This window comes from Nannospalax galili, unplaced genomic scaffold (assembly GCF_000622305.1).
Source record: "Nannospalax galili isolate Female #2095 unplaced genomic scaffold, S.galili_v1.0 scaffold24, whole genome shotgun sequence".
Taxonomy (NCBI): domain Eukaryota; kingdom Metazoa; phylum Chordata; class Mammalia; order Rodentia; family Spalacidae; genus Nannospalax; species Nannospalax galili.
The window spans coordinates 1,220,624-1,240,555 of NW_008352654.1; the positions used below are offsets into that span (position 1 = coordinate 1,220,624).

The 19,932-nt window shown below is 46.6% G+C and overlaps 1 protein-coding gene across 13 annotated transcripts in view; it reads left to right on the forward strand.

The window, feature by feature from the left end:
• The window catches only part of Ltbp2 (latent transforming growth factor beta binding protein 2), a 103,369-nt gene that overhangs the window by 53,591 nt on the left and 29,846 nt on the right, over nucleotides 1-19,932 (forward strand). For all 13 annotated transcript variants that reach the window (XR_003846535.1, XM_029554389.1, XM_029554390.1 and 10 more), the window contains exons 9-10: nucleotides 14,851-14,925; nucleotides 18,213-18,335. Coding sequence is in view for 12 of the 13 variants with exons in the window: in XM_029554389.1 (XP_029410249.1) it covers nucleotides 14,851-14,925; nucleotides 18,213-18,335 (198 nt within the window). In the remaining variant the exon portion in view is untranslated. The remainder of the gene's footprint in view (nucleotides 1-14,850; nucleotides 14,926-18,212; nucleotides 18,336-19,932) is intronic.

Consider the following 19,932-nt stretch of genomic DNA (forward strand, 5'->3'; position numbering starts at 1 on the left):
GCATATATTTCTTTAATTTTTTTATTGTTTGCATCCAAAATATTTACTAATTTGTATTACATATACATTTTTTTAAAATTTAATAACCACATGATTAGAAGAGGCATTTCATTGCAGCTTTAACATGTTCAGTAACACACTCCAGAGAAAGGATACATCTCTTTCAAAAGTGACTGTAAATTTTTAGGTTCACAGTTGAATTAATACAGTTATACAATATTGAACTCAGTATAAACCCTGTAAGACATAAAATTGAATGAGTTTTCACCCTTTAAAGAAGATCTCCATTTCATTTTAAAATATGCTGCTTCCTACATTTTTTTAACATTGTTTTTTTAATTTTTTTTAAGAAGAAGCATATCATTACAGCTTTAATATGCTCAATAACAGTTTCCAGAGCAAAGATACAGCTCTTTCAAAAGTGGCTATAAAATAAACTGTTTCTTACAGAAAGACTCATTGTTTTTGCTACTAACACTGAGATGTTGGCACATGCATCTCTAATCTGTATGTATCTGATTATTACTAGTCATAATCTGTTGCACTTGGATCCCTGGTGCCTGTGTATGTCTATAGAGTCATTGGGTAGATTTCAATGGTAATGTTTATCACCTCTACCAGTTAATATGATGTAAATTTTTATGCTTTCTCCCCAAATATAATGCATTTTAAAAAATTTGTTGATTTGTGTGTGTGTGTATCATACAGAACATCCCAAACCATCTTATTCAACTATACACCCACTTCCCAGATGGCACCCTCCCATAGCCTCCCTCCCCTCACTACAGGGATACTCTGATATCCCTGCTACTATCCCCTGTGTTGTCGGCCCCGCCCCCAGCCATTTCCTACTACTTGTCCATCTGGTGAATCTAGTCAGCCTATCTAGCGGTCTTTGTTTTAGGAAAGTCAGCTGTTCCTCATCTAGCAGCAATCAGTTGTCAGTATTCCTTTAGATATGATTGGGGTCTGCTGTTCATTTTCCCAGTTCTATGCTGGGTTACTATCTGGGAGTCCCTTGGGACACCCTGGCCAACAACTCAGCAGAAGGTATCTCTTATCTGGCATTGTTTCTTGTTATGTAGCCTTTAGCTAAACATGTGGACTCTTAAAAATTATATTGGCCCCTTTAATCTTTGGTTACACTTTATGGGGTGTTTAAGGCCATATAGTTGGCCCAGATAAACCAATTTATTTTTACTCTTAAGGTCGTTTGGGGGCATGTTTCTCAGGGGTCACGTGGGCTTAGGGAGGAGCCCCTGACCCCTATTTTAACCAGTTCTGTCTACCTTCCATGAAGAGAAGTCAAAGGTCCTACTCAACCATGGCTGGCTTCTCTTGGAAGCATGGAGGAAATGATTTCTCTGTGTTGACCCTCCTCTTTGTAGACAGGACATTGGTTCAAGTCCATTTGTTGGGGTCTCCATTGACTCCTTGATCAAGAGGACAGGTGATTCACCACAGTTCCAGGACATTTTGAGAGATGCTCATAGTACCCTGGAGCTTAGTTGACCTAGGAGGGCAAGACCCAACATTGACATCAGCAGCCTTTCTCCTGGTGGAGAGGACTCAAAGCACACTCCCTCACAGGCATGGCCAAGGGAGCTGCATGTTCAGAGTCTCTCAGAGGATATGAGGAAGAGATGCGAACTACCTGAATTCAGGCCCTATTGTCAAAGGGCTCAGCTACTCTCCTTCACAATAAGCCTGAGAACTAGGTCATTACCAAGTCAGGCCTTGACACAGCATCCTGCCCACTCTTCCTGTTTTCACACATCCACGTGAACTCACCAGAGCAGTGGAGATAGGTGTGTGCTGGTCTGGATCCTAAGAGATAATGTGATCCTGTGGGATCCATGAAAGGGGAGGATCCTAATCCAAAGGGGTTCCATAAATGTCTGCTGCTCACATAATATTGTGGCTTCCTCTGTCTGTGTTCAAACCCCAGGACTGATGCGGACAGTCCCATGTCCGTAACTCCCATCCTGGACCTTTTCATACAACAAATCAGAGTTATTTAGAAAAGCATAACAGACCTGAGAGGGCTGAGGATGCAGTAGTTCTAAGATATGCTTCATCCCAGAAGTCCCACAGTTAAGCAGTCCTTGGGGGCCACAAACATGGAGCACCACATCTTCAGATGAGGAAGTCTAGGGTAAGAGTAGAAGGCTTTCTGAGAAGGTCACCTCCCACGAGTCTGAGACAACGCTGAACCAGCCCATGATTCCCCCTTTCTGAGGTGCAGCTTATGGCACTGGGAGAGATTCACACTGTGGATGAGCTCATAACATTGATCTTAGATGATGCTGGAAGATGACTGCCCTGGGTATATGCCAAGGAGTGGTATAACTGGGTCAAATGGTAGTTTCAGTTATAGTTTTTTAAGAGTTCTCCACACTGCTTTCCATAGGGGTTGAACAAGTTTGCAGCCCCACCAGCAGTGGTTGAGTGTTCCCTTTCCCCACATCTTCTCCAACATTAGGTATCATTTGTTCTCTTGATCTTAGCCAGTCTGACTGGGGTAAGATGAAATCTTAAAGTGGTTTTAATTTGCATTTCCCTAATTATTAGTGATGTTGAACATCTGTTAAGATGCTTCTTAGTCATCTTTAGTTCTTCTTTTGAGAACTCTCTGTTCCTCCTTAGAGCATCTTTTAATTGGGTCACTTCCTTTCTTGATTCTTTGTTTTTTGAATCCATTGTATATTCTGGATGTTAAATCTCTGTCAGATTGTCACTGGTGAAGATTTTTCTCCAATTCTGTGGGTTTTCTCTTCACTTCCCTGGTTGCCTCCTTTGATATACAGAAGCTTTTTAGTTCCTTTGATGTACAGAAGCTCTTTAGTTTAATGAGGTCCCATTTGTTGATTCTTGACCTTGTTTCCTGTTATTTTATGTGTACGAGTGTATTGCCTGCATGTGTGTAAGTGCAATCCTGTTGTGCAATACCTGCAGAAGTCAGAAGAGGGCATTAAATTTCCCCTGGAACTGGAGTTATAGACAGTTGTTAGCTGGCATGTGAGTGCTGGGAGTCAAACCCAGGTCCTCTGAAACAGCAGCCAGTGTTCTTAACCACTGAGCAATCTCTCCAGCCCTCAAGCCAATTCTTGAAACTTCTGTAGCCCATATTTCTTTAGTCAGCCAAGTATTTTAAGTGACTAAGACCCATTTGGTGTGAAGAGCCTGAGTGGACCATGGAGAATGAGGTAGAAGTTGTGCCTCTTCTCTTCAAGCTGGTAGTCTAATGGGCTGTGGATGGTGGACATCAGAAATAGTGGCTAGTGCTGAGGGCTGTGGGGACACAGGCTACTCATGGATCCTGGGCCACTTTCACACAGGTTAGGCAAAGTAGTCCTTTCTATTTGACTAGAACCATCTTCATAAATATACAACTCTAGGGTGCCTATGATGTTCTTAGATGGGGTGCTTTTATGCAGTGTACAATATGCCAGTCTGTATACTGTGGGGAGGGGGCACAGCTCAAGCTGGTGAGTCAGGGAAAGCTTCTTAGAGGAGGTGACACACAGGATGACATATAAAGAATGATTAAGGATTTGGACAAAGGAGAGGAAATTGCATTGGCTGGTGAGACCAAGAAGGGAAGCAATGTTTCCTGGAATGAGGCATGCAGGGGTTCCAAGTCCATCATGTGGGCTGACTATGCAGACAGCATCAGCTCTTCTGGGGACACCTAATACCCGCTGCTGCTGGCCGAGGCGCTGACCTGCTCAGGCACTCAGGCCCAGTAAAGCTGACCTAGGAGTGGGCAGAGAGTGTTCACCTAAGAAGCAATTCCAAGGCAGCAGCCTTCAAGGCTTCTCCTGCCATGGTGTTGGCTCTGCAATCTGAGAGACAATGGAAGGGAAAGCCAACATATGCGGCAGGCTGTGGCTGAGAAACAGGGTTTTAGAAAGGGCCTTTCCAGAAGCTGGCCTCTCTCATATCTGAGGCGTAGCCCCCTCTAATAACCTTCCTTTGGGTAAGTCTGTATACCCTGGATGCTGAGGTTTGACTACCATGCATGCCTCTGAGCCCTTGACACGCAGTCCTCTGATGGGATTGGGGACACCTAGGGTCCTGAGGGGTTCTTGAGGTCAGTTTCTCTTCTTCAACTTGACAATGATGTTAGTGGAAATGAAAATCCAAGCTGTCTTGAATTATTCACTTATTTTTTACATTTATTTATTTATTTCATATGTGTGAGCATGTGCACACCTGTAGAAGTCAGATGACAACCTTCATGAGTTGGTTTTCTCCTTCCACTATGTGGATTCTGGGGATTAAACTCAGGTCATTAGACTTGGCTGAAAGCATCTGCTGAGCCATCTCACCAGGCCCCAGATCTTTCACTTAAATGTCTCATCTACTGCTTATGGGACTTAAGCAGGAACACAGTGCCCTGCTTGTGGAGGATACAGAGACACAGGCTGTGAGGCCCATAGTGGGGATAGCTGTGGTCAGTGAGAGTTCCTGAGCCTGCTCCTCTTAGCAAGGGGCTGGCAGCCACAGTAACCATGAACCTGTTGTGAGTATAAGGAAGTCCTGACTTGGAGGGCGGGAATGAGATAGATGGCCAGCATTTGCACTTCAGGAGCTATCTGTCTGCCCATCTACTCTTTTCCCCTACTCCTGATCTGGGCAGTGTATCAGTCTTCCGAGCCCAGCCCACTGGTCAACCAAGGACCCTGCCCCCTGCAGAGCTGACGAGCTGTGTTCATGCAGGACTTGGAGCTTAGCCATGGTGGACATGGGAGCAGACCTCCATAGATCAAGTGCCCCACATGCATGTGAGGATGCAGGGCACAAGCTATATACTCCCCACATCCTGAAGGCTCAGTTCTTGCCTCTCCATCTCCCAGATGGTGCCCCCACTTTCTCCCTGACTGTGCTTGGCATAGCTTAGCAAGCTGGGCATCAGGGTACAGACCCTGGAATGACAAGCATTCCAACACACTAAGCAAGAAATAACAAAGACCAGGGCAGCATAAACATTTAAAATACATGAAAGTGCAACTGGGCTCTGTAAAGGGAAGGAGTGAGGTGTTGGGGAACCTTGTTTGTGTTGAAAGTGTGCCAGACACCTAGCCCCACACCTTACCCCAGACCTTGCATGACAAGCAAGCTACTGTGTAGGCATCAGAGGACAAAGGAATAAGCTGCTGGGTGAGTTTAGGGGGATGCTTGACAAGAAAGGCAGAACTCCTGGATTCTAGAACAGTCTTAGCCCTAGTGGCTTTGCCTCTATTTCTCCTCTGATAAAAGAGGATTGTGTCTCTTGGGGAAAGCTTTGTCCCCAACAGAATCAAGTCACAATGGGAACAACAGAGTAGGCAGCCTGGGAGCCACATGACTTCATGGCTTCCCCTAGGTCACCTTGGTCTTTTGAAGAGCTCTGCTGACTGCTGAAGATGGTCACTGCTGAATGCTGCTATTCTTTTTTTTAGTCTTTTTGAGACAGGGTCTCCCTGTAGCCCCAGCTGTCCTGGAACTCATTATGTAAACCAGGCTGGCCTTGAACTCACAGAGATCTGCCTGTCTCTGCCTCCCAAGTGCTGGGATTACAGGCGTGCACCACCACGCCCAGCTGAATGCTGCTATTTCTAATATGGAAAAGGACTGCCTAGATGCCTAGGAGTCTCAACAGACAATCTCTTTTCTTCCAGAAGAATTCCAAAGCCCCCTTCCTCATGGAGATGACTCTAGGAATCAGTTTAGACCCACTGTGGATCCCCTTTCTCCCCTCCCTCTGAGTGGGTGATGCAGCATATCCCCTGCTGACCTTTGGGACTTAGCTTAATCCCTGTCTTCCCGACCCCTTAGGATTTAGTAATGGTCCCAGCTCAGAGCTTCTTGGGTGCCCTTGCTAGAGTCTGAGAACACACCACTCTCAAGAGCCACTTTGATTGAGGCCATATTTTTGAGTTTCCGTATAAGACAGACATCTGGGTTGACTGGAAAGTTGGCAGCTGCCCCATCAGGCTTGGCACAAGCTGTGTCAACCCAAAGGCCCCTTTGCTGGAATGGGTGGGGCTGGCACTTGGCTCCAGGCCTGTAGTGGTGGGCTCCAGCTGTTTGCCACGAGATTGTCTTTCCATTTGCTTGGCCTGAGATGAGTTCACCTCAGAATCCAGGCTTCTCCTTGATTCTCCAGGGATTCGATTCTGTCCCTCTGTTCTTCAAAAAATTCAGCATCTTGTAAACAAGAATGACTGCAAGTTGCTGAACTGGCATGTCACCTGCTTGGCTCATTTTATTTGCATAAGCATAAGATGAGGATCTTGAAGCCCATGTAACAGATGAAGAACATGCATTTAAGAAAAGGCTGAGGAGTTTGTCCAGGATTACATAGCAAGGACAGATAAAGGTAGCACTTAAAAAATGGTGTAGCTGAGTCTCAGCTGGCCTGGATCTTTCTGTCTGGGGGGATACTTGGATCTGCCTAAGGGAGACACACTTAGGAAACTAGACTAGAACATCATGCTAAGAGTATATACACAAGGTTTGGTCATCTGTGCATGAAGGACAATGTCCATCAAAATTGGGTCTGACAGACAAATTAGGAACATATAACCCAGGCCCCAGAATTAATAGAGACATGCTCAAAGAATTTCCCTAGGAAGAAGAAGGTAGGCTTGTTTCCAAGGATCCTAAGGAGAAAAAGCAAAAGTATAGATGTTTCTGGAAAGCAGAGCTCAACTTGAAACCAAGCACAAGGGACAACTTATTAAAGGCTGCAGATGCTCAGCAATAAAATGTACTATGCGTGGAAGTGCTGAGCTCCCCACCGTGGTAAACTTATCAAGAACAGCGTTTTGTTTTGTTTTTTTTAATTTAAAAAATATTTTAGTTATTTTCTAAAATATTATTTTTTATGTGTATGAGTGTATTGCCTGCATGTACATAAGTGTACCTGTATTGTCCAGTGCCCACAAAGGTCAGAAGGAGGTGACAGATTCACCTGGAACTGGAGTTATGGATGACTATTAGCTGCTATGTGGGTGCTGGGAATCAAACCTGGGTCTTCTGCAAGAGCAGCCAGTGCTCTAAACTGCTGAGCCATCTCTCCAGCCCCTTATTTATTATTTTTTATTTGATGTGTATGAGTATATTGTCTGCATGTATGTAAGTGCGCCCTTGTCATGCAATGCCTGTAGAGCTCAGAAGAGGGCCTCAGATCCCCTGGAACTGTAGTTATGGATAGTTATTAGCTGCCGTGTGGGTGCTGAGAACAGAACCCAGGTCCTCTGCAGGAACAGACAGTACTCTTAACCACTGAGCCATCTCTCCAGCCCCAAGAACAGGTTTTTCAGGTATGGTGGGGAAGGAGCTTGACTTTTGAGAGGATGAGGGCATGTGTGCATATTTGAGGATTTATTGGACGCCCAACAGAATGAAAGCTTTGGCCCATAAGGAGTGTTAATGGGGGTAGTTTTGTGCTGCCAGCACCAGAGGAAAGTTGAGTATGTGAAAGTGATGTGGGGCCCTAGAAGAGTTTTGGAGCAGAAAGCCTTAGGGTAAGTCACAGCAGCAATGATATTATTGTCAGTGTCATCATTAGCAACTGATTATGTGGAGCACTTGTAAATGCTAGGCAGCACACTAAGTGCCTTTCCTTCTCTGGGAAGTTGAATGATGCTTCCAGGTGTCTGCACTACCACACACACTGTTTGGACGGACCTGAAGTCCCAGTCCATTTGCTCTGACTCCTGCTATTTGCTGCCTGTGCCTCTGGCACCCTGGCTCAGGCATTTGCTAAACTGGAGGACCTTGGCTTAGGGAACAGCTGTGCTGGGGTGGGGCTTCTGTTCTCCAGGACTGGGGATGAGACACTCGGTCTGCTGCCCTAGAGAAATGGGATTTATGGAATTCCAGTCAGGCTGAGAAAGTAGTGTCTCTGGCTGGGCTGTGATCTGAGAGCTTCTTCCAAGGGATTTGAAGCCTCCTGGGAACTGTGTCCCAGGCTCAGTTAGCCCTCTCCCTTGCCTTTCAGGGATGGGTGACTTGATGCGTGGCATCTCTGGCCTACTCCAGGAAGGGCTGGAACAGGGGTGGCTGGGTGACCCCAGTATAAGCCAGGGACTACGCAGAGCCCTTTCCATCTCACTGTGTGTAGCAACATTGGCCCTAGTGCCTCTCTGAGGAAGCAGATGGAGGCTCTCTTTGAGGGAAACATCCATCCTCACTGAGGGACGCCATGGCATGTCACCAAGGAGAAAGTCTGGATAACAGAGGCGACGATCATGACTAAAATGTGATGACTGTTGTGCTCAGAGCTTTACGTGCTTGCTTAGTGTTCACAATAACCCCATGAGGAAGGAGTTGCCATTCCTCTTACTAATAAGAAAGCCCAGGCTCAGAGAGGTTGAGTAACTTGCCTAAATCCATCCAGCTGGGCAGTGCAGCAGGCCAGATGTTGTCTTTCAGACTGTTGCTGAAAAAAAGAGAGAAGAAAAAGAAGGAAGGAGGGAGAGGAGCAAGGGAGGGATGAAAGGAAGGGAAGATAGGGAAAGAGGGAGGGAAGGAGGGAAGAAAAGGAAGGAGAGGAAAGAAGGGAGGGAAGGAAAGAGGAAGGGAAGGTAGGGGAGGAAGGAAGGAGAAGAGAGGGAATGAATAAGGAAAGAAGGAAGGAAAGGGAAGGAAGAACTAAGTGAAGGGAAGGAAGGGGGAACTAAGTCTTGGGATTGTGCTAGGTCCGGTCTGACATTTATTGTTTCAGCAAAGTGAATTTCATGACATCCCTACAAACCAAGTTTCTGTTCCCACTTCTACAGATAAAAAACTTCAAGCTAAAAGAAGGTAAGAAATGTCCCCAAATTGGAGTGAAGCCAGGATTAGTTGTGCACCTGGCTGCCCCAACCCCTCCCAACTTCCACCAGAGGAGGGAAGTTTCTCTCCAGCATACCTACCTGCTTGAGGTGTGCAAATCTGGGGCAAGGCTCCAGCCTGATGAGATGTCCCTGCGGCACTAAATTTGGCCTCATGGGCCAAGTATGTGTCTGTTCTCTGGGCAAGGGGTATGCAGTGGGGACCCTCCACATCTCCCTGCCGCAGGCACTTGTCATCACAGGCCGAGATCGGCGTGCTGTAAACAGCCCTGTGGCCAGACACATGTCTTCACCGTCTCCTCCCCAGTTCTGCTTGTGGAATCAGGGCCAAAACTGTCTCCATCAATTAGCTTGTCTTTGTTGAGGCCTCTTTGGGAGTCCCAGCAGCTGAAGGGAGGAATTAGCAGGGCAGGATAGACCGCAGCCAGGAGCACTCAGTTCCTTTATCTCATCTGTTGAGCAATGGGATACAGCAAAGGATAGACAGGGCTGAGGCCATGGACAATAAATGCTGAGGTCAAGGTCCAGAGCCCCACAGCCCATTTTTCATAGCAGGAAAATTACCCACGGCTGCCCTACATGCTTCACGGACATTCTATCATGTTCAGATGTTGTGGAGTTGAAGTTGATCCTGACAGGGCCTTCGGCAGATGCACTGGCTTCATCAGATGTCTAGGTGCCAACTGCAAGGACACTGAAACTCCCCATGTGTCTCCTGAACTCATCTGCTGGAGTCACATTGTAGCCACCTTCTCTTTCTGGAGCTTCAGGTCACAAATTCCTTCTCTGACCTGCTACATTCTTGGTCTGGTATGACCATGAGGATTAGGACAGACTCTTCATCTTGTTCTTTGTTGACTATATGTGGTTTGGTACACTGTGCACTCCTCAAACATCTGATTAGTCTTCTGGTCTCCTTCTGACTATCCCTACATTCTGCTTTCCATTCCTTTTCCTGACCCCTTGTTAAGAAAGGAAAAGCAGGGCTGGAGAGATAACTCAGTGTTTAAAAGCACTGGCTGTTCTTGCAGAAGACCTGAGTTCGAATCTTCACACCCACATGGTGTCTAACAACCATCCATAATTTCAGTTCCAGGGGATCTGACACCGTCTTCTGTCCTCCATGGTCACTGCACAACACAGGTACACTTACACACATGCAGGCATAAAAATAAATAAACTCATACACATAAAAATAAATAAATAAATGATAAAGGAAAAGCAGGGGAAGGCCCCCAGGAAAGGTGGCAGTCTTCCTATGGCCTCCCCTGGACCCCAGAGTTCTCTATGTACATAATTCCCAAGGCTTCTTGTGGAGTCACTTGTTTATCTGAGGTAGTGGATGCCTCTGAATTTGAACTCTGCAGCTAGCCTGCCAGCATTCATGATCCACTCACTGGGTTACCTTAGGCATGCTTCCAACTTCTGACTGCTTAGTTTGCTCATCTGTAAAATGGGGATAATATTACTAAGTACCTCCAAGGGCTATGATGGGGATTAAATAAGTTACTACATGCAAAGCCTTTGCAATAGGAACTAGCCTGCAATAAGTCTGTTCCAGCGTTTGCTGTTACTGTTTGTTTCCATTTGGACTGAGTGCCCAGACTGCTGCAGGTGCTGGGCTTGTCACTAGAGATGATGGAGATGAAGTCCCTGTCCTCACAGGGCTTGTGCTTTAGGGGGAGAGACAGACAAGCCAACAAGTGACCACAGCATAACATGTTAAGTGGTATGAGCAGGGAAGGCTGGTGCGCTGGGAGCATGCAGGAGGAGCACCTGCCTTCCTCATCACTGTGAGTCACACAACTCAGTGGCTGCTGAATTCTCACTGTAGGCCATGTAGACATCACAATGTCTGCTCCTTTATTCAAGGTGAGTTAGGCTGGTTTTTCTGGATTGATGCTGGACTTGGTTTTACAGAAGCCCCTTGTAAACTAATCTAGGGGTTGTGAGGAAAGGTATGGAGATAGCCAGTTTGAAGTAGGAACTGTTGGCAAAATTGGTAGGGTCACCAGAGACAGGAGCTTGGAAGTTATTTTCCTCCAGCCCTACCCATCTAATACTTTCTCTTCAGTCCAGTGAGAGCAGCCTCCTTACCATGCAGGGTCTCCTGTGTAGGAAGATCATGTGCTTGCATATGACTGCAGCTGGGTCCTCTCAGCTTACTGCATGACCCGTGTTCCCATGGTTTCTTCAGGTTCCAGCAGCATTTCCCTTCTTGCTCCCAGCTCTAGCCAAGATCTCTCCCTGGTCCTAGTTGCCCAGGAAGCAAAGACCTGCTTGACTTCTGCTCCCTCTTGACATCTAGGAGGCAATGCTTCCCTGGCCTGCTAGCCTAGCCAGACCTGCCTGAGCAGGTTGGCCAGTCTCTCTCTCTCTCTCTCTCTCTCTCTCTCTCAACAGATAGAAGTGCAAAATACATGAATGGCCTTTGTGATCAAAGCCTGTGTTCAACTCTATTCCCACCAACCTCCTTACCTGGGCAAGTTTCTTAACCTCTTTGAGCTGTGTCTTCTTGATCTGTAAATGGGAAAAAGGATCCTGCCTGACAGTTACTATTGTGAGAAAGACAGGTTGGTATGGTCCAGTGTCCTTGCTACTGGAGCATCACACAAATGCTACCTTGGCTTTACCCCTCAGGCCCCTGGCAGCTGCTTTTCATCATTCTCTTCCACCTTCTGCTCTTCATAATGCACACAGGCTGCATCTAATCAGCCAGCTTTCTGAGTTTCTCCAGACAATGGCCTCTTGTTCTTCATCCTCCCTGTGCTCGGCTCATACCACCAGCCCCCAGGCCATGGACATGTACATTCCCTAGCATCACTCCCATCCTTCTGTCTTAATCTTAGTGTTTTCAGAATTCATATTTATCATCATAAGACTGACTTGCTTGGCCAGGTATTCATCCCCACAGAGGATCATGAAAACTCAGAGCAAAACAGGCCATGGCATGGAAAATATTAGAACTTGAACTACATTTTGAATGGTAAAAAAAGCATTAAGCTTTACTAGTGTATGCCCTCATTTGATCTGTTCATATGTCAGACTGTCACATGTCTTGCTTGGCATGCAATATGTGCTAGGGTGGGGTTTCCAGGTGACTGGCACCTCCTCATATTTGACTTTGTCATATTGCAATGTAATGTGATTTCCCTACTGCTCTGTTTCCTGGATTTTGATGTTGTTTGGTATTAAATGAAAAAGTCCTCCAAAAGCAGAGGAGTGACTAGAAAATTCTTGCAAAGAACTTGTGGGCTCAAGATGCTACTGGGGACATAATCATAAGCAATAAGGAGAGGTATAATGCGAACACGTCTTAGGATGACATGTCATCAGCCAGAATACAAGGTAAAAATAATGGTTTTTGGAATATGACCTGAAAGGTACCCAAAAGCCAAATGGTCAAAAAGACTATATGAGATGCAGTTATCTGTTATCGCTGGTAACAAGTCCTGCCCTAAGTGTATGATGTGTCTGGCAAAAACAGCTAATGATAATTAAGCACCACTGTGCTTAGAAAAACATCGTCAGGCCAGGTGTGGTGGTGGTACACACCTGGAATCCCAGCTCTTGGGAGACTGAGGCAGAAGGATCAAGAGTTTGAGTCTAGCCTGGACTACAAAGTGAGACCTTGTCCTACACCAACACATTCAACCAGGCTGTACAATTGGATTAAAGTATCACTATTTCTAACAAGCCCCTTGGTATGTGCAAGAATATATTTCAACAGTAAAACCTATGAAGAGCTAGTTTTTCTGAAATCACTTAGTAAAGGAAGACACAGCTAGAGAACATTCTCAATAATAAATGGCTAATAAGGACCAAAATAAGTTTTACCAAACAGCTAAGTATAGCCACTGATGCTCAGCTGGAATAAATGGATTAGAGTATGGTGACAGAGAAGGAGAGCACTATGTGTACTCCTTTAGCCCAGCCATCAGAGACATGCTATTGTCACAAGAATCAAAGTCAAAAGACAGGTGCTCTAGAAGGTTATTCTGTGACTAACTTTGCAACACCAGACCTTTAAGAACTAATGATATCTTTTTTTTTTTTTTTTGACTTTTTGAGACAGGGTCTGCTGTAGCCCCAGCTGGCCTGGCACTTGCTATGTAGACCAGGCTGGCCTTGAACTCACAGAGATCTGCCTGCCTCTGCCTCCTGAGTGCTAAGATTAAAGGCGTGCACCACCACGCCCAGAAGATATCTTTTAAAAAATTATTTATTTAGTTTGTGTGCTCATGGTATAGGTGCTTATGTGCCAAGGTGCATGTGTGGAGGTCAGAGGACAGTTTTCTCCTTTTACTTATGTAGGCCCTAGAGATCAAACTCAGGTCATCAAGCTTAGTAGCAAGTGCCTTTACCTGCTGAGCCATCTCACTGGTTCATAAAATTTCTTTGTGGAACTTGGGGAAATAAGATCTGCAAAAATGGCTTTTGCCCCCTTGAAGATCAATGGGTATTTCTCTTTTTTTTAATTTTTAAAAAATATTTTTATTAGCTGGGCATGGTGGTGCATGCCTTTAATCTCAGCACTTGGGAGGCAGAGGCTGGCAGATCTCTGTGAGTTCAAGGCCAGCCTGGTCTACATAGTGAGTTCCAGGACAGCTGGGGCTACAGGGAGACCCTGTCTCAAAAAGACCAAATTTTTTTTTCTAATATATATATGCATATATAATGTGCAGTGATATTTTGAAATATGAACACATTGTGGAATGGCTAAAATAAACTAATTAACATGTGTATTAGGAGAGAGAGTTCAGTATGTAAAGTGCTTGCTATGCAAGCATGAGGGAGGACCTGAGTTCAGATTCCCAGTACCCAGGTAAAAAGCCAACAAGGTGATATATGCTGGTAATCCCAAGGCAGATCCCTAGAGCTCACTGACCAGACAGCCTAGCTGAATCGATGAGTTTCAGGTTTGGTGAGACCCTGGTCTCAAGAAACAAGGCTAAGAGCAATCAAGGAAGACAGTAAAAATCTGAAAATCATCCTCTGACCCATATACAAGTGTATATGCACATATATCCCCATGCATACATTCATATATCCACATGAACACATACATACACCATACACATATACACACATAAAATGTGTATTACTTTGCATTAATATACATGCTAATTGGATCAGTTATTTTTGTGCTTATTTAGGAAGGGATGAGTGTACTTAAAATCTCCCTTCAGTGATTTTCAAGTATATAATTGTTATTAATTGTCACCATATTGTATAGTAGACCTCTTGAGTTTATTCTTCTTTTCTAATTGAAATTTATATCTTTTATTTTTTAACATTTACCTATTTATTGTATATGTGCATGATGGACATGTGTAGGAGTGTGCATGCCACAAAGTATGTGTATAGAGGTCAGAGGACAACTCGAGGGAGTCAATTCTTTCCTTCTACCATATGGTTCTGGGGCTCAAACTCAGGTTGCCAGGTTTGATGGCAAGTACCTTTACCAGCTGAGCCATCTTGCCAGCACTGAAATTTATACCTTTTGACCACTAGCTCCCCAAACTGTTCCCCATTCAGCCACAGCTCCTGGTAACCCTCATTTCCTCTGCTTCTGTGGGTTCATTTATTTCAGATTCCAGACAGATTTGAGATCAGTCTGTGTTTATCTTTCTGTGCCTGGATGATTTCATTCAATATCATCTTTTAAAAAGTATGAATGTAGGCCAGGCGTGGTGGTGCATGCCTGTAGTCCTAGCACTTGGGAGACAGAGGCAGGTGGATCTCTGTGAGTTCAAGGCCAGCCTAGTCTACATAGTGAGTTCCAGGACAACTGGGGCTACAGGGAGACCCTGTCTCAAAAAGACCGGAAAAAAAAAAAAAGTATGATGGGCCAGAAGGAACCTGGTAAAGGCAAGATGGCACATCTGCCCAGGAGGATGACCTGAGGGGCTCAAAGCTGCTGAATGCACAGGACATCCAGACTATGCCCACTTTACTTCACAGCATGTTGGCAGAGGAGCCTAAGGGCCCTCTCATGAGACCTATCTGTATCTTCACTCCTCAGCTTCCCCAGTGATTGAAAATGGCCAGCTGGAGTGTCCACAAGGGTACAAGAGACTGAACCTCACCCATTGCCAAGGTAAGGATAACCCAGATCAGGGTTGGGGCTGGGTGTGGGGGGAGGCTGCTAATGCAGAAGCAATACCTCTTCCTCCCCCTAGAAAGGAGGAACATCTTTCATTGCCTGAGAGGCATATACTATGCACCTTTAAGCCCCAGTTTGTGGGAGCTCTTGGGGTTGCTGGTTCTAGGAATCTTAGAACATCAGGAACTTGCCTGAGAGAGCCAGGGGAGCTGGGACCACCCACCCCCATTGAGAAAATGTCCAGAAACTCCCAAAAGTGTGTGCACTGTGTCTGCAGGTACCACTCCTAGCCCTCCACACCCACTCAGCTCTCAGGCTGGTCTCCCTGGAATAGCAGGAATTTCCACCAAAGTGGAAATTGAAATCACACTGAGTTTGTGGGGACCACTGCAAGTTCTTTCCAAGAGAGCATGATTAGTTGCTTGAGTCTCCTTCCCACCTGCCTCAGCCCACAGCCAGGGACAAGGGGAGGGGTCTTGGTGGTAGGAATGGAAGGACCACGAAGTCTAGCCCTGCATTGGCCTTGCTGGCTGATGGTTCTGTGGGCCAGCTGAGGCTGAGGTGGTCTGCATTAGAGCCCACAGAGGGGCTAGGCTCAGGAGTGCCTTGGTACAGAAGGAGGGGCTGTGTGATGTCTCTGTTCCCTGGGACCTGCTGTCAGTGGAGTTCTGGGATTTGCCAGGTCATCAGGAGCTGGGCAGTTTCTCTCCAGAGCGCTTCAATAATTGAATGTATAGTTGCCTCTATGGCTTTGGTTAAAACTGTGTTGAGATAGTCTTGCCCCAAATGGCTGTGAGGTCCCCTTTCTGGAGGTTTTTTTCAGGAGAGGTGGCAAGGAAGCTTGAGTGGCTATTACCAGTGGGGCACCAGGCTGCAGAAGGGGTTTCTGATTCAGGGATAATGGAAAGTTTTTAGACCAGGCCCAAGGGCAGGCCTCTGTCCCAGCCTAGCCCAGAGTTAATCTCCTTCAGTGGATGTGGACCCAGAGCCTTAGCAGGTGCGGGAGAGCTCTTTCTGCCTTTTATTCTTGGGATCTCAATGAGTTCCCTGCCTGCTCTCCACAGAACCCCTAGGATGTAGCTCCAAACCCAGGGAGCCTTGTCCCTCTGTCCATCAATGGAAAGGAACTTGACTAGTTCTTTACCCACACTCACCATCTCTCCTCTCTGAAGCCATCCTACCTACGTGGCAGAGATAAGAGGATGGGGGAGGGGAGGGGGTGTGTGCATGCTGAGGGCTTCATCCACTGTTCTAGGTAAGACACAGTCCATGGCCCAGGTGAAAACAGACACCCAGTTACATACAACCAGAGAAGGTTCTCGATAAGTGTGCTATGGGATCCCCTGGTAGGGTCCAGCCCAGCCTGGGAGGATCAAGGAAGGCTTCCTGGAAGAGGTAGTGCCAGGCCAAGACTTAAAATGAGCATACATTAGCCAGATGCAGGGGGTGCAGACCTTCCAGGGAGAAGGGTAAGCAAAGAGACACTTTGGGTTCTCTGGGGCATCAGGGGGCATTGGGCACACAGCCTGTATGCACACAGGAGGTGATACTACAGGCCCAGGCCTGTCAAAGTCCCGAGACCACTTGCCCATGCAGGTTTTGAGAAGGGATAGAGGGGCCTTGGATACCATGTCATGCTTTAGGGGCTCCCTCTAGAGGCGATGAGAAGCCCTGAAGCTTCCCAAGTGGAGGGGAGGCAAGTCAGGTTTGCAGTTAGGTGCATCACTCTATCTAGTCTGGAGGCAATCAAATTGCTTTCCCTCCCAACTCTCAGTGTCATCTCTGCCAGGCACCTCTGCCCCCATGGGCATCCTACCAAAGAGTAGTTCCTCTTGGTGCCAATGCTGAGTCATCTTTTGGTCCCTCACTGGTCTAGTTTCATTTCTGTGACTGTGATAAAATACCCTGACTGAAAGCAACTTTGTGGAGAAAGTTATTATTTCAGCTTACGTTCCAGGTTCCAGTCCAGTTATTGCAATCAAGTCAAGGCAGGAACTTAAAACAGCACATCCACTGTCAAGAGAAGACAGAGAATAAATGCACCCTTCCTTGCTTGCTTACTGCTGGCTGCTCAGCTAGCCCTTTCTATTCTTACAAAGTGCAGGGCCCAGCCCATGAAATGGCACTACCCACATTCAGGGTGGGACTTCCTACCTCAGTTAACCTAACTAGGAAAATCACTCACAGGTATGCCCATAGGCCAAATCAATCCCAGTAATTTCACACTGAGACTCTTCTCAGCTAATTAGAGGTTGTGGCAAGTTAACATTTAACTATCTCGCTCATCTTGTGCTAATTTCCTCAAAGCCTGAGGGCAAACGGGGGCTCTGATGGCACTGGACTACTTGAATTAGCTGTGGGCCCTGGAGTTGGATGCCCTTCACAAAATCTTCATGCTCAGCATCGGTGCAGATATCATGGTCATCAATAGAGGGACTGTCACCAAGACGGTCCCCAACTTAGAGCTCAGCATGTGAGGGTCAGGTCTTTGGAGCAGAAGTTTAGACATCAGGAGGAAGTTAGTCCTTGTCTGAGGAAGAGCAGAGCCTTTGCTGGTCTGGGGGCAGAAGGGACAGGGTACGACCTGCATGAGAAAGGGGGTTCCTGGAGGCCTACATACATGCCCTCCCAGCTTCCTGTTGATCCCATTCCTTCCCCAGCCCTTCAGCACCACCTTTCAGCCTCCTGCCTCCAAATCTCTGCAGAGATCTGAGTACCCTTCGAGGTACCCAGAGACTCTTGAAGTAGGCTAAACAGGAGGGACTTAGCTGCCCATCCACCACCCTCCAATTCAGACAGTACTGTCTGCCTGTTTTTGCTGTTTGGATGCCACTTGCCAGAGTCACCAGAGCTGAGCTACTCTGGGCAAGTTACTCTTGGAGCCTCACTTTCTTCATTATAAAATGAGGGCATAAGAATCTGCTTGATAAAATTGTGAGATTAAATGAGGTGTCATACGTCAGATACCAACAGAGCATGTAGCATACGGGAGGTACTTCACAAATATTAACTTTCATGCTAGAATCATTATTATATGCCAGTTAGTCGACTAAGTGGCTTGCACTTTTTCTCTTGATTCTTTTAACAGCAGGGTCTGGTCATTATTTTCTGTATCCCCATATTTGCAAATAAGGAAAGTGAGACAGAGAGTGAGAGAACACAACAAATAGCAGCACTTTTTTTTCTTGTTTTATTTGGGGAGTATTCAAGGTCTGTGCAGCCCCTCCCAGCCATCAGGCCTCAGTGGGCTGGGCACTTGGTCATCCCCTCCATCCTTGCAGATATCAATGAATGCCTGACTCTGGGCCTGTGCAAGGACTCAGAGTGTGTGAACACCAGGGGCAGCTACCTCTGCACCTGCAGACCTGGCCTCATGCTGGATCCGTCACGGAGCCGCTGTGTATGTGAGTGATGATGGGGACAGGGGGTGAGAGACCCCCCTGGTGGGGACAGGAGGGGAGACGCCCCATGCTAGGCCCAAAGAAGTAAATTTCCCCAGGTCTCATGGCCCCATGCCCAGAACCAGAGTCTGCTACTCGCTCTGGAGTCGGGCCAATGAACAAAACTGACCTGTGTGTCTTGTTGGAACTGGTAGTTACTGCCTTGCTTTCTACTCCTAAGGCTCAGCAGTTTGGGTTTCATGTTTCCTGGTTTGTTTGTTTGTTTCTCTTGTTATTTTTGTCCTGTTTACTGACTTTTGAGGTGTGTTTTGCCTCTGTGGTAGTGTCTGGCTGAACCACAGCTGCTTATTCCAGTGCCTGAGCTTAGCCTGGTCATGTGGCTAAGTGTTCTTTTAAAAGGGTCACCCAGTTGTCCATGGATAAGTGGTGTTACTGTTCCATTCTGGCCTGTCTATTATCCTGTGGTTGCCTCTACATGCATCTCCGCTACTATAAAAACATACGTATCATGAGTTGTGAACCTTGTGCTGTGAATGTGTGTATGCTTGCATGGAAACCCTGGCAGCTCTGTTTCTAGTGACCTCTGTGATTTCCAGCTGAGAGCCGTCTAAGCTGGCAGCTCTCCCTCACCCCAATAGCAGAGCTGACACCACAGACCATATGAAGCTTTTCTTTTATAGGAAAGCCTGACCAGAGCTGAATAAAACCAGTCCCTACTGGCCTCTGGAATGTGGCAAGCTCAGAGAGCTCCCCATGGCTAGCCAACAAACTACCTGTTAAACTACCTGTTCCTGGGTCTGGGAAGCTATGGGAGGAACAAGACTCTGGTGCCACCCAGAGGTAGCAGCCTAGCCTATGGAAAGGGAGGCTGGACTTGGTGCCTCTTGGGAGAAACGACCTTAAGAACCTTAGGAGAGGATCCAGAGAGTAAGAGAACCCAGAGTGGGGAGAACGTACCAGTCTGCCCTCCAGAAAACTTGTGGTGGCAATGATCTATAAGCAAGGCCCCAAGGAACTTTTAACCCTTCTCCTGCAGGTCACTTAAGATCAGGCAGGTATGTTTAACATCCAACGCAGTTTTAATGTCTGAGTGCCAATAAGACACCCTAATACAGGAAAGCACAGGTAGCTCTGTCTTTATTCCCCCCCTCCCTCCTGGCAAAGGCTACTCATTTCAGCCTCCTCCAAGGATCCACCCCACTGCAAATAGAGAAGGCAAGCTGGTTTCTAAGCATTGTCCCCTCTCCTTGTCACCTATAGAGTAGTCTATGGAGGCTGGTCCAGTTTCCTAAGAGTCCATCCTGGGATTCAAAGGGACAGAACATGTCTCTTCAGTATCCCAAGAGAAGTGACCACTGCAGCAGAACTGCATCTGAAGACCTGGGGTCATGGACTGATGGATAAGATACCTGTGTATATAGCACATGACCTTTGGCCAGGCATGTTCACATGCCCTGTTCTATTTCATCTCCATGACACTGTGAGGAAGGCTTATTAGTCAGAGTCACAGAAACCCAAGTCAAACTGCCTTAAGCAAAAAAGAAATCAACTTATAGGCACAACTAGGAAGGGTGTGGGCAACTGTGACCTTGAGTCTATT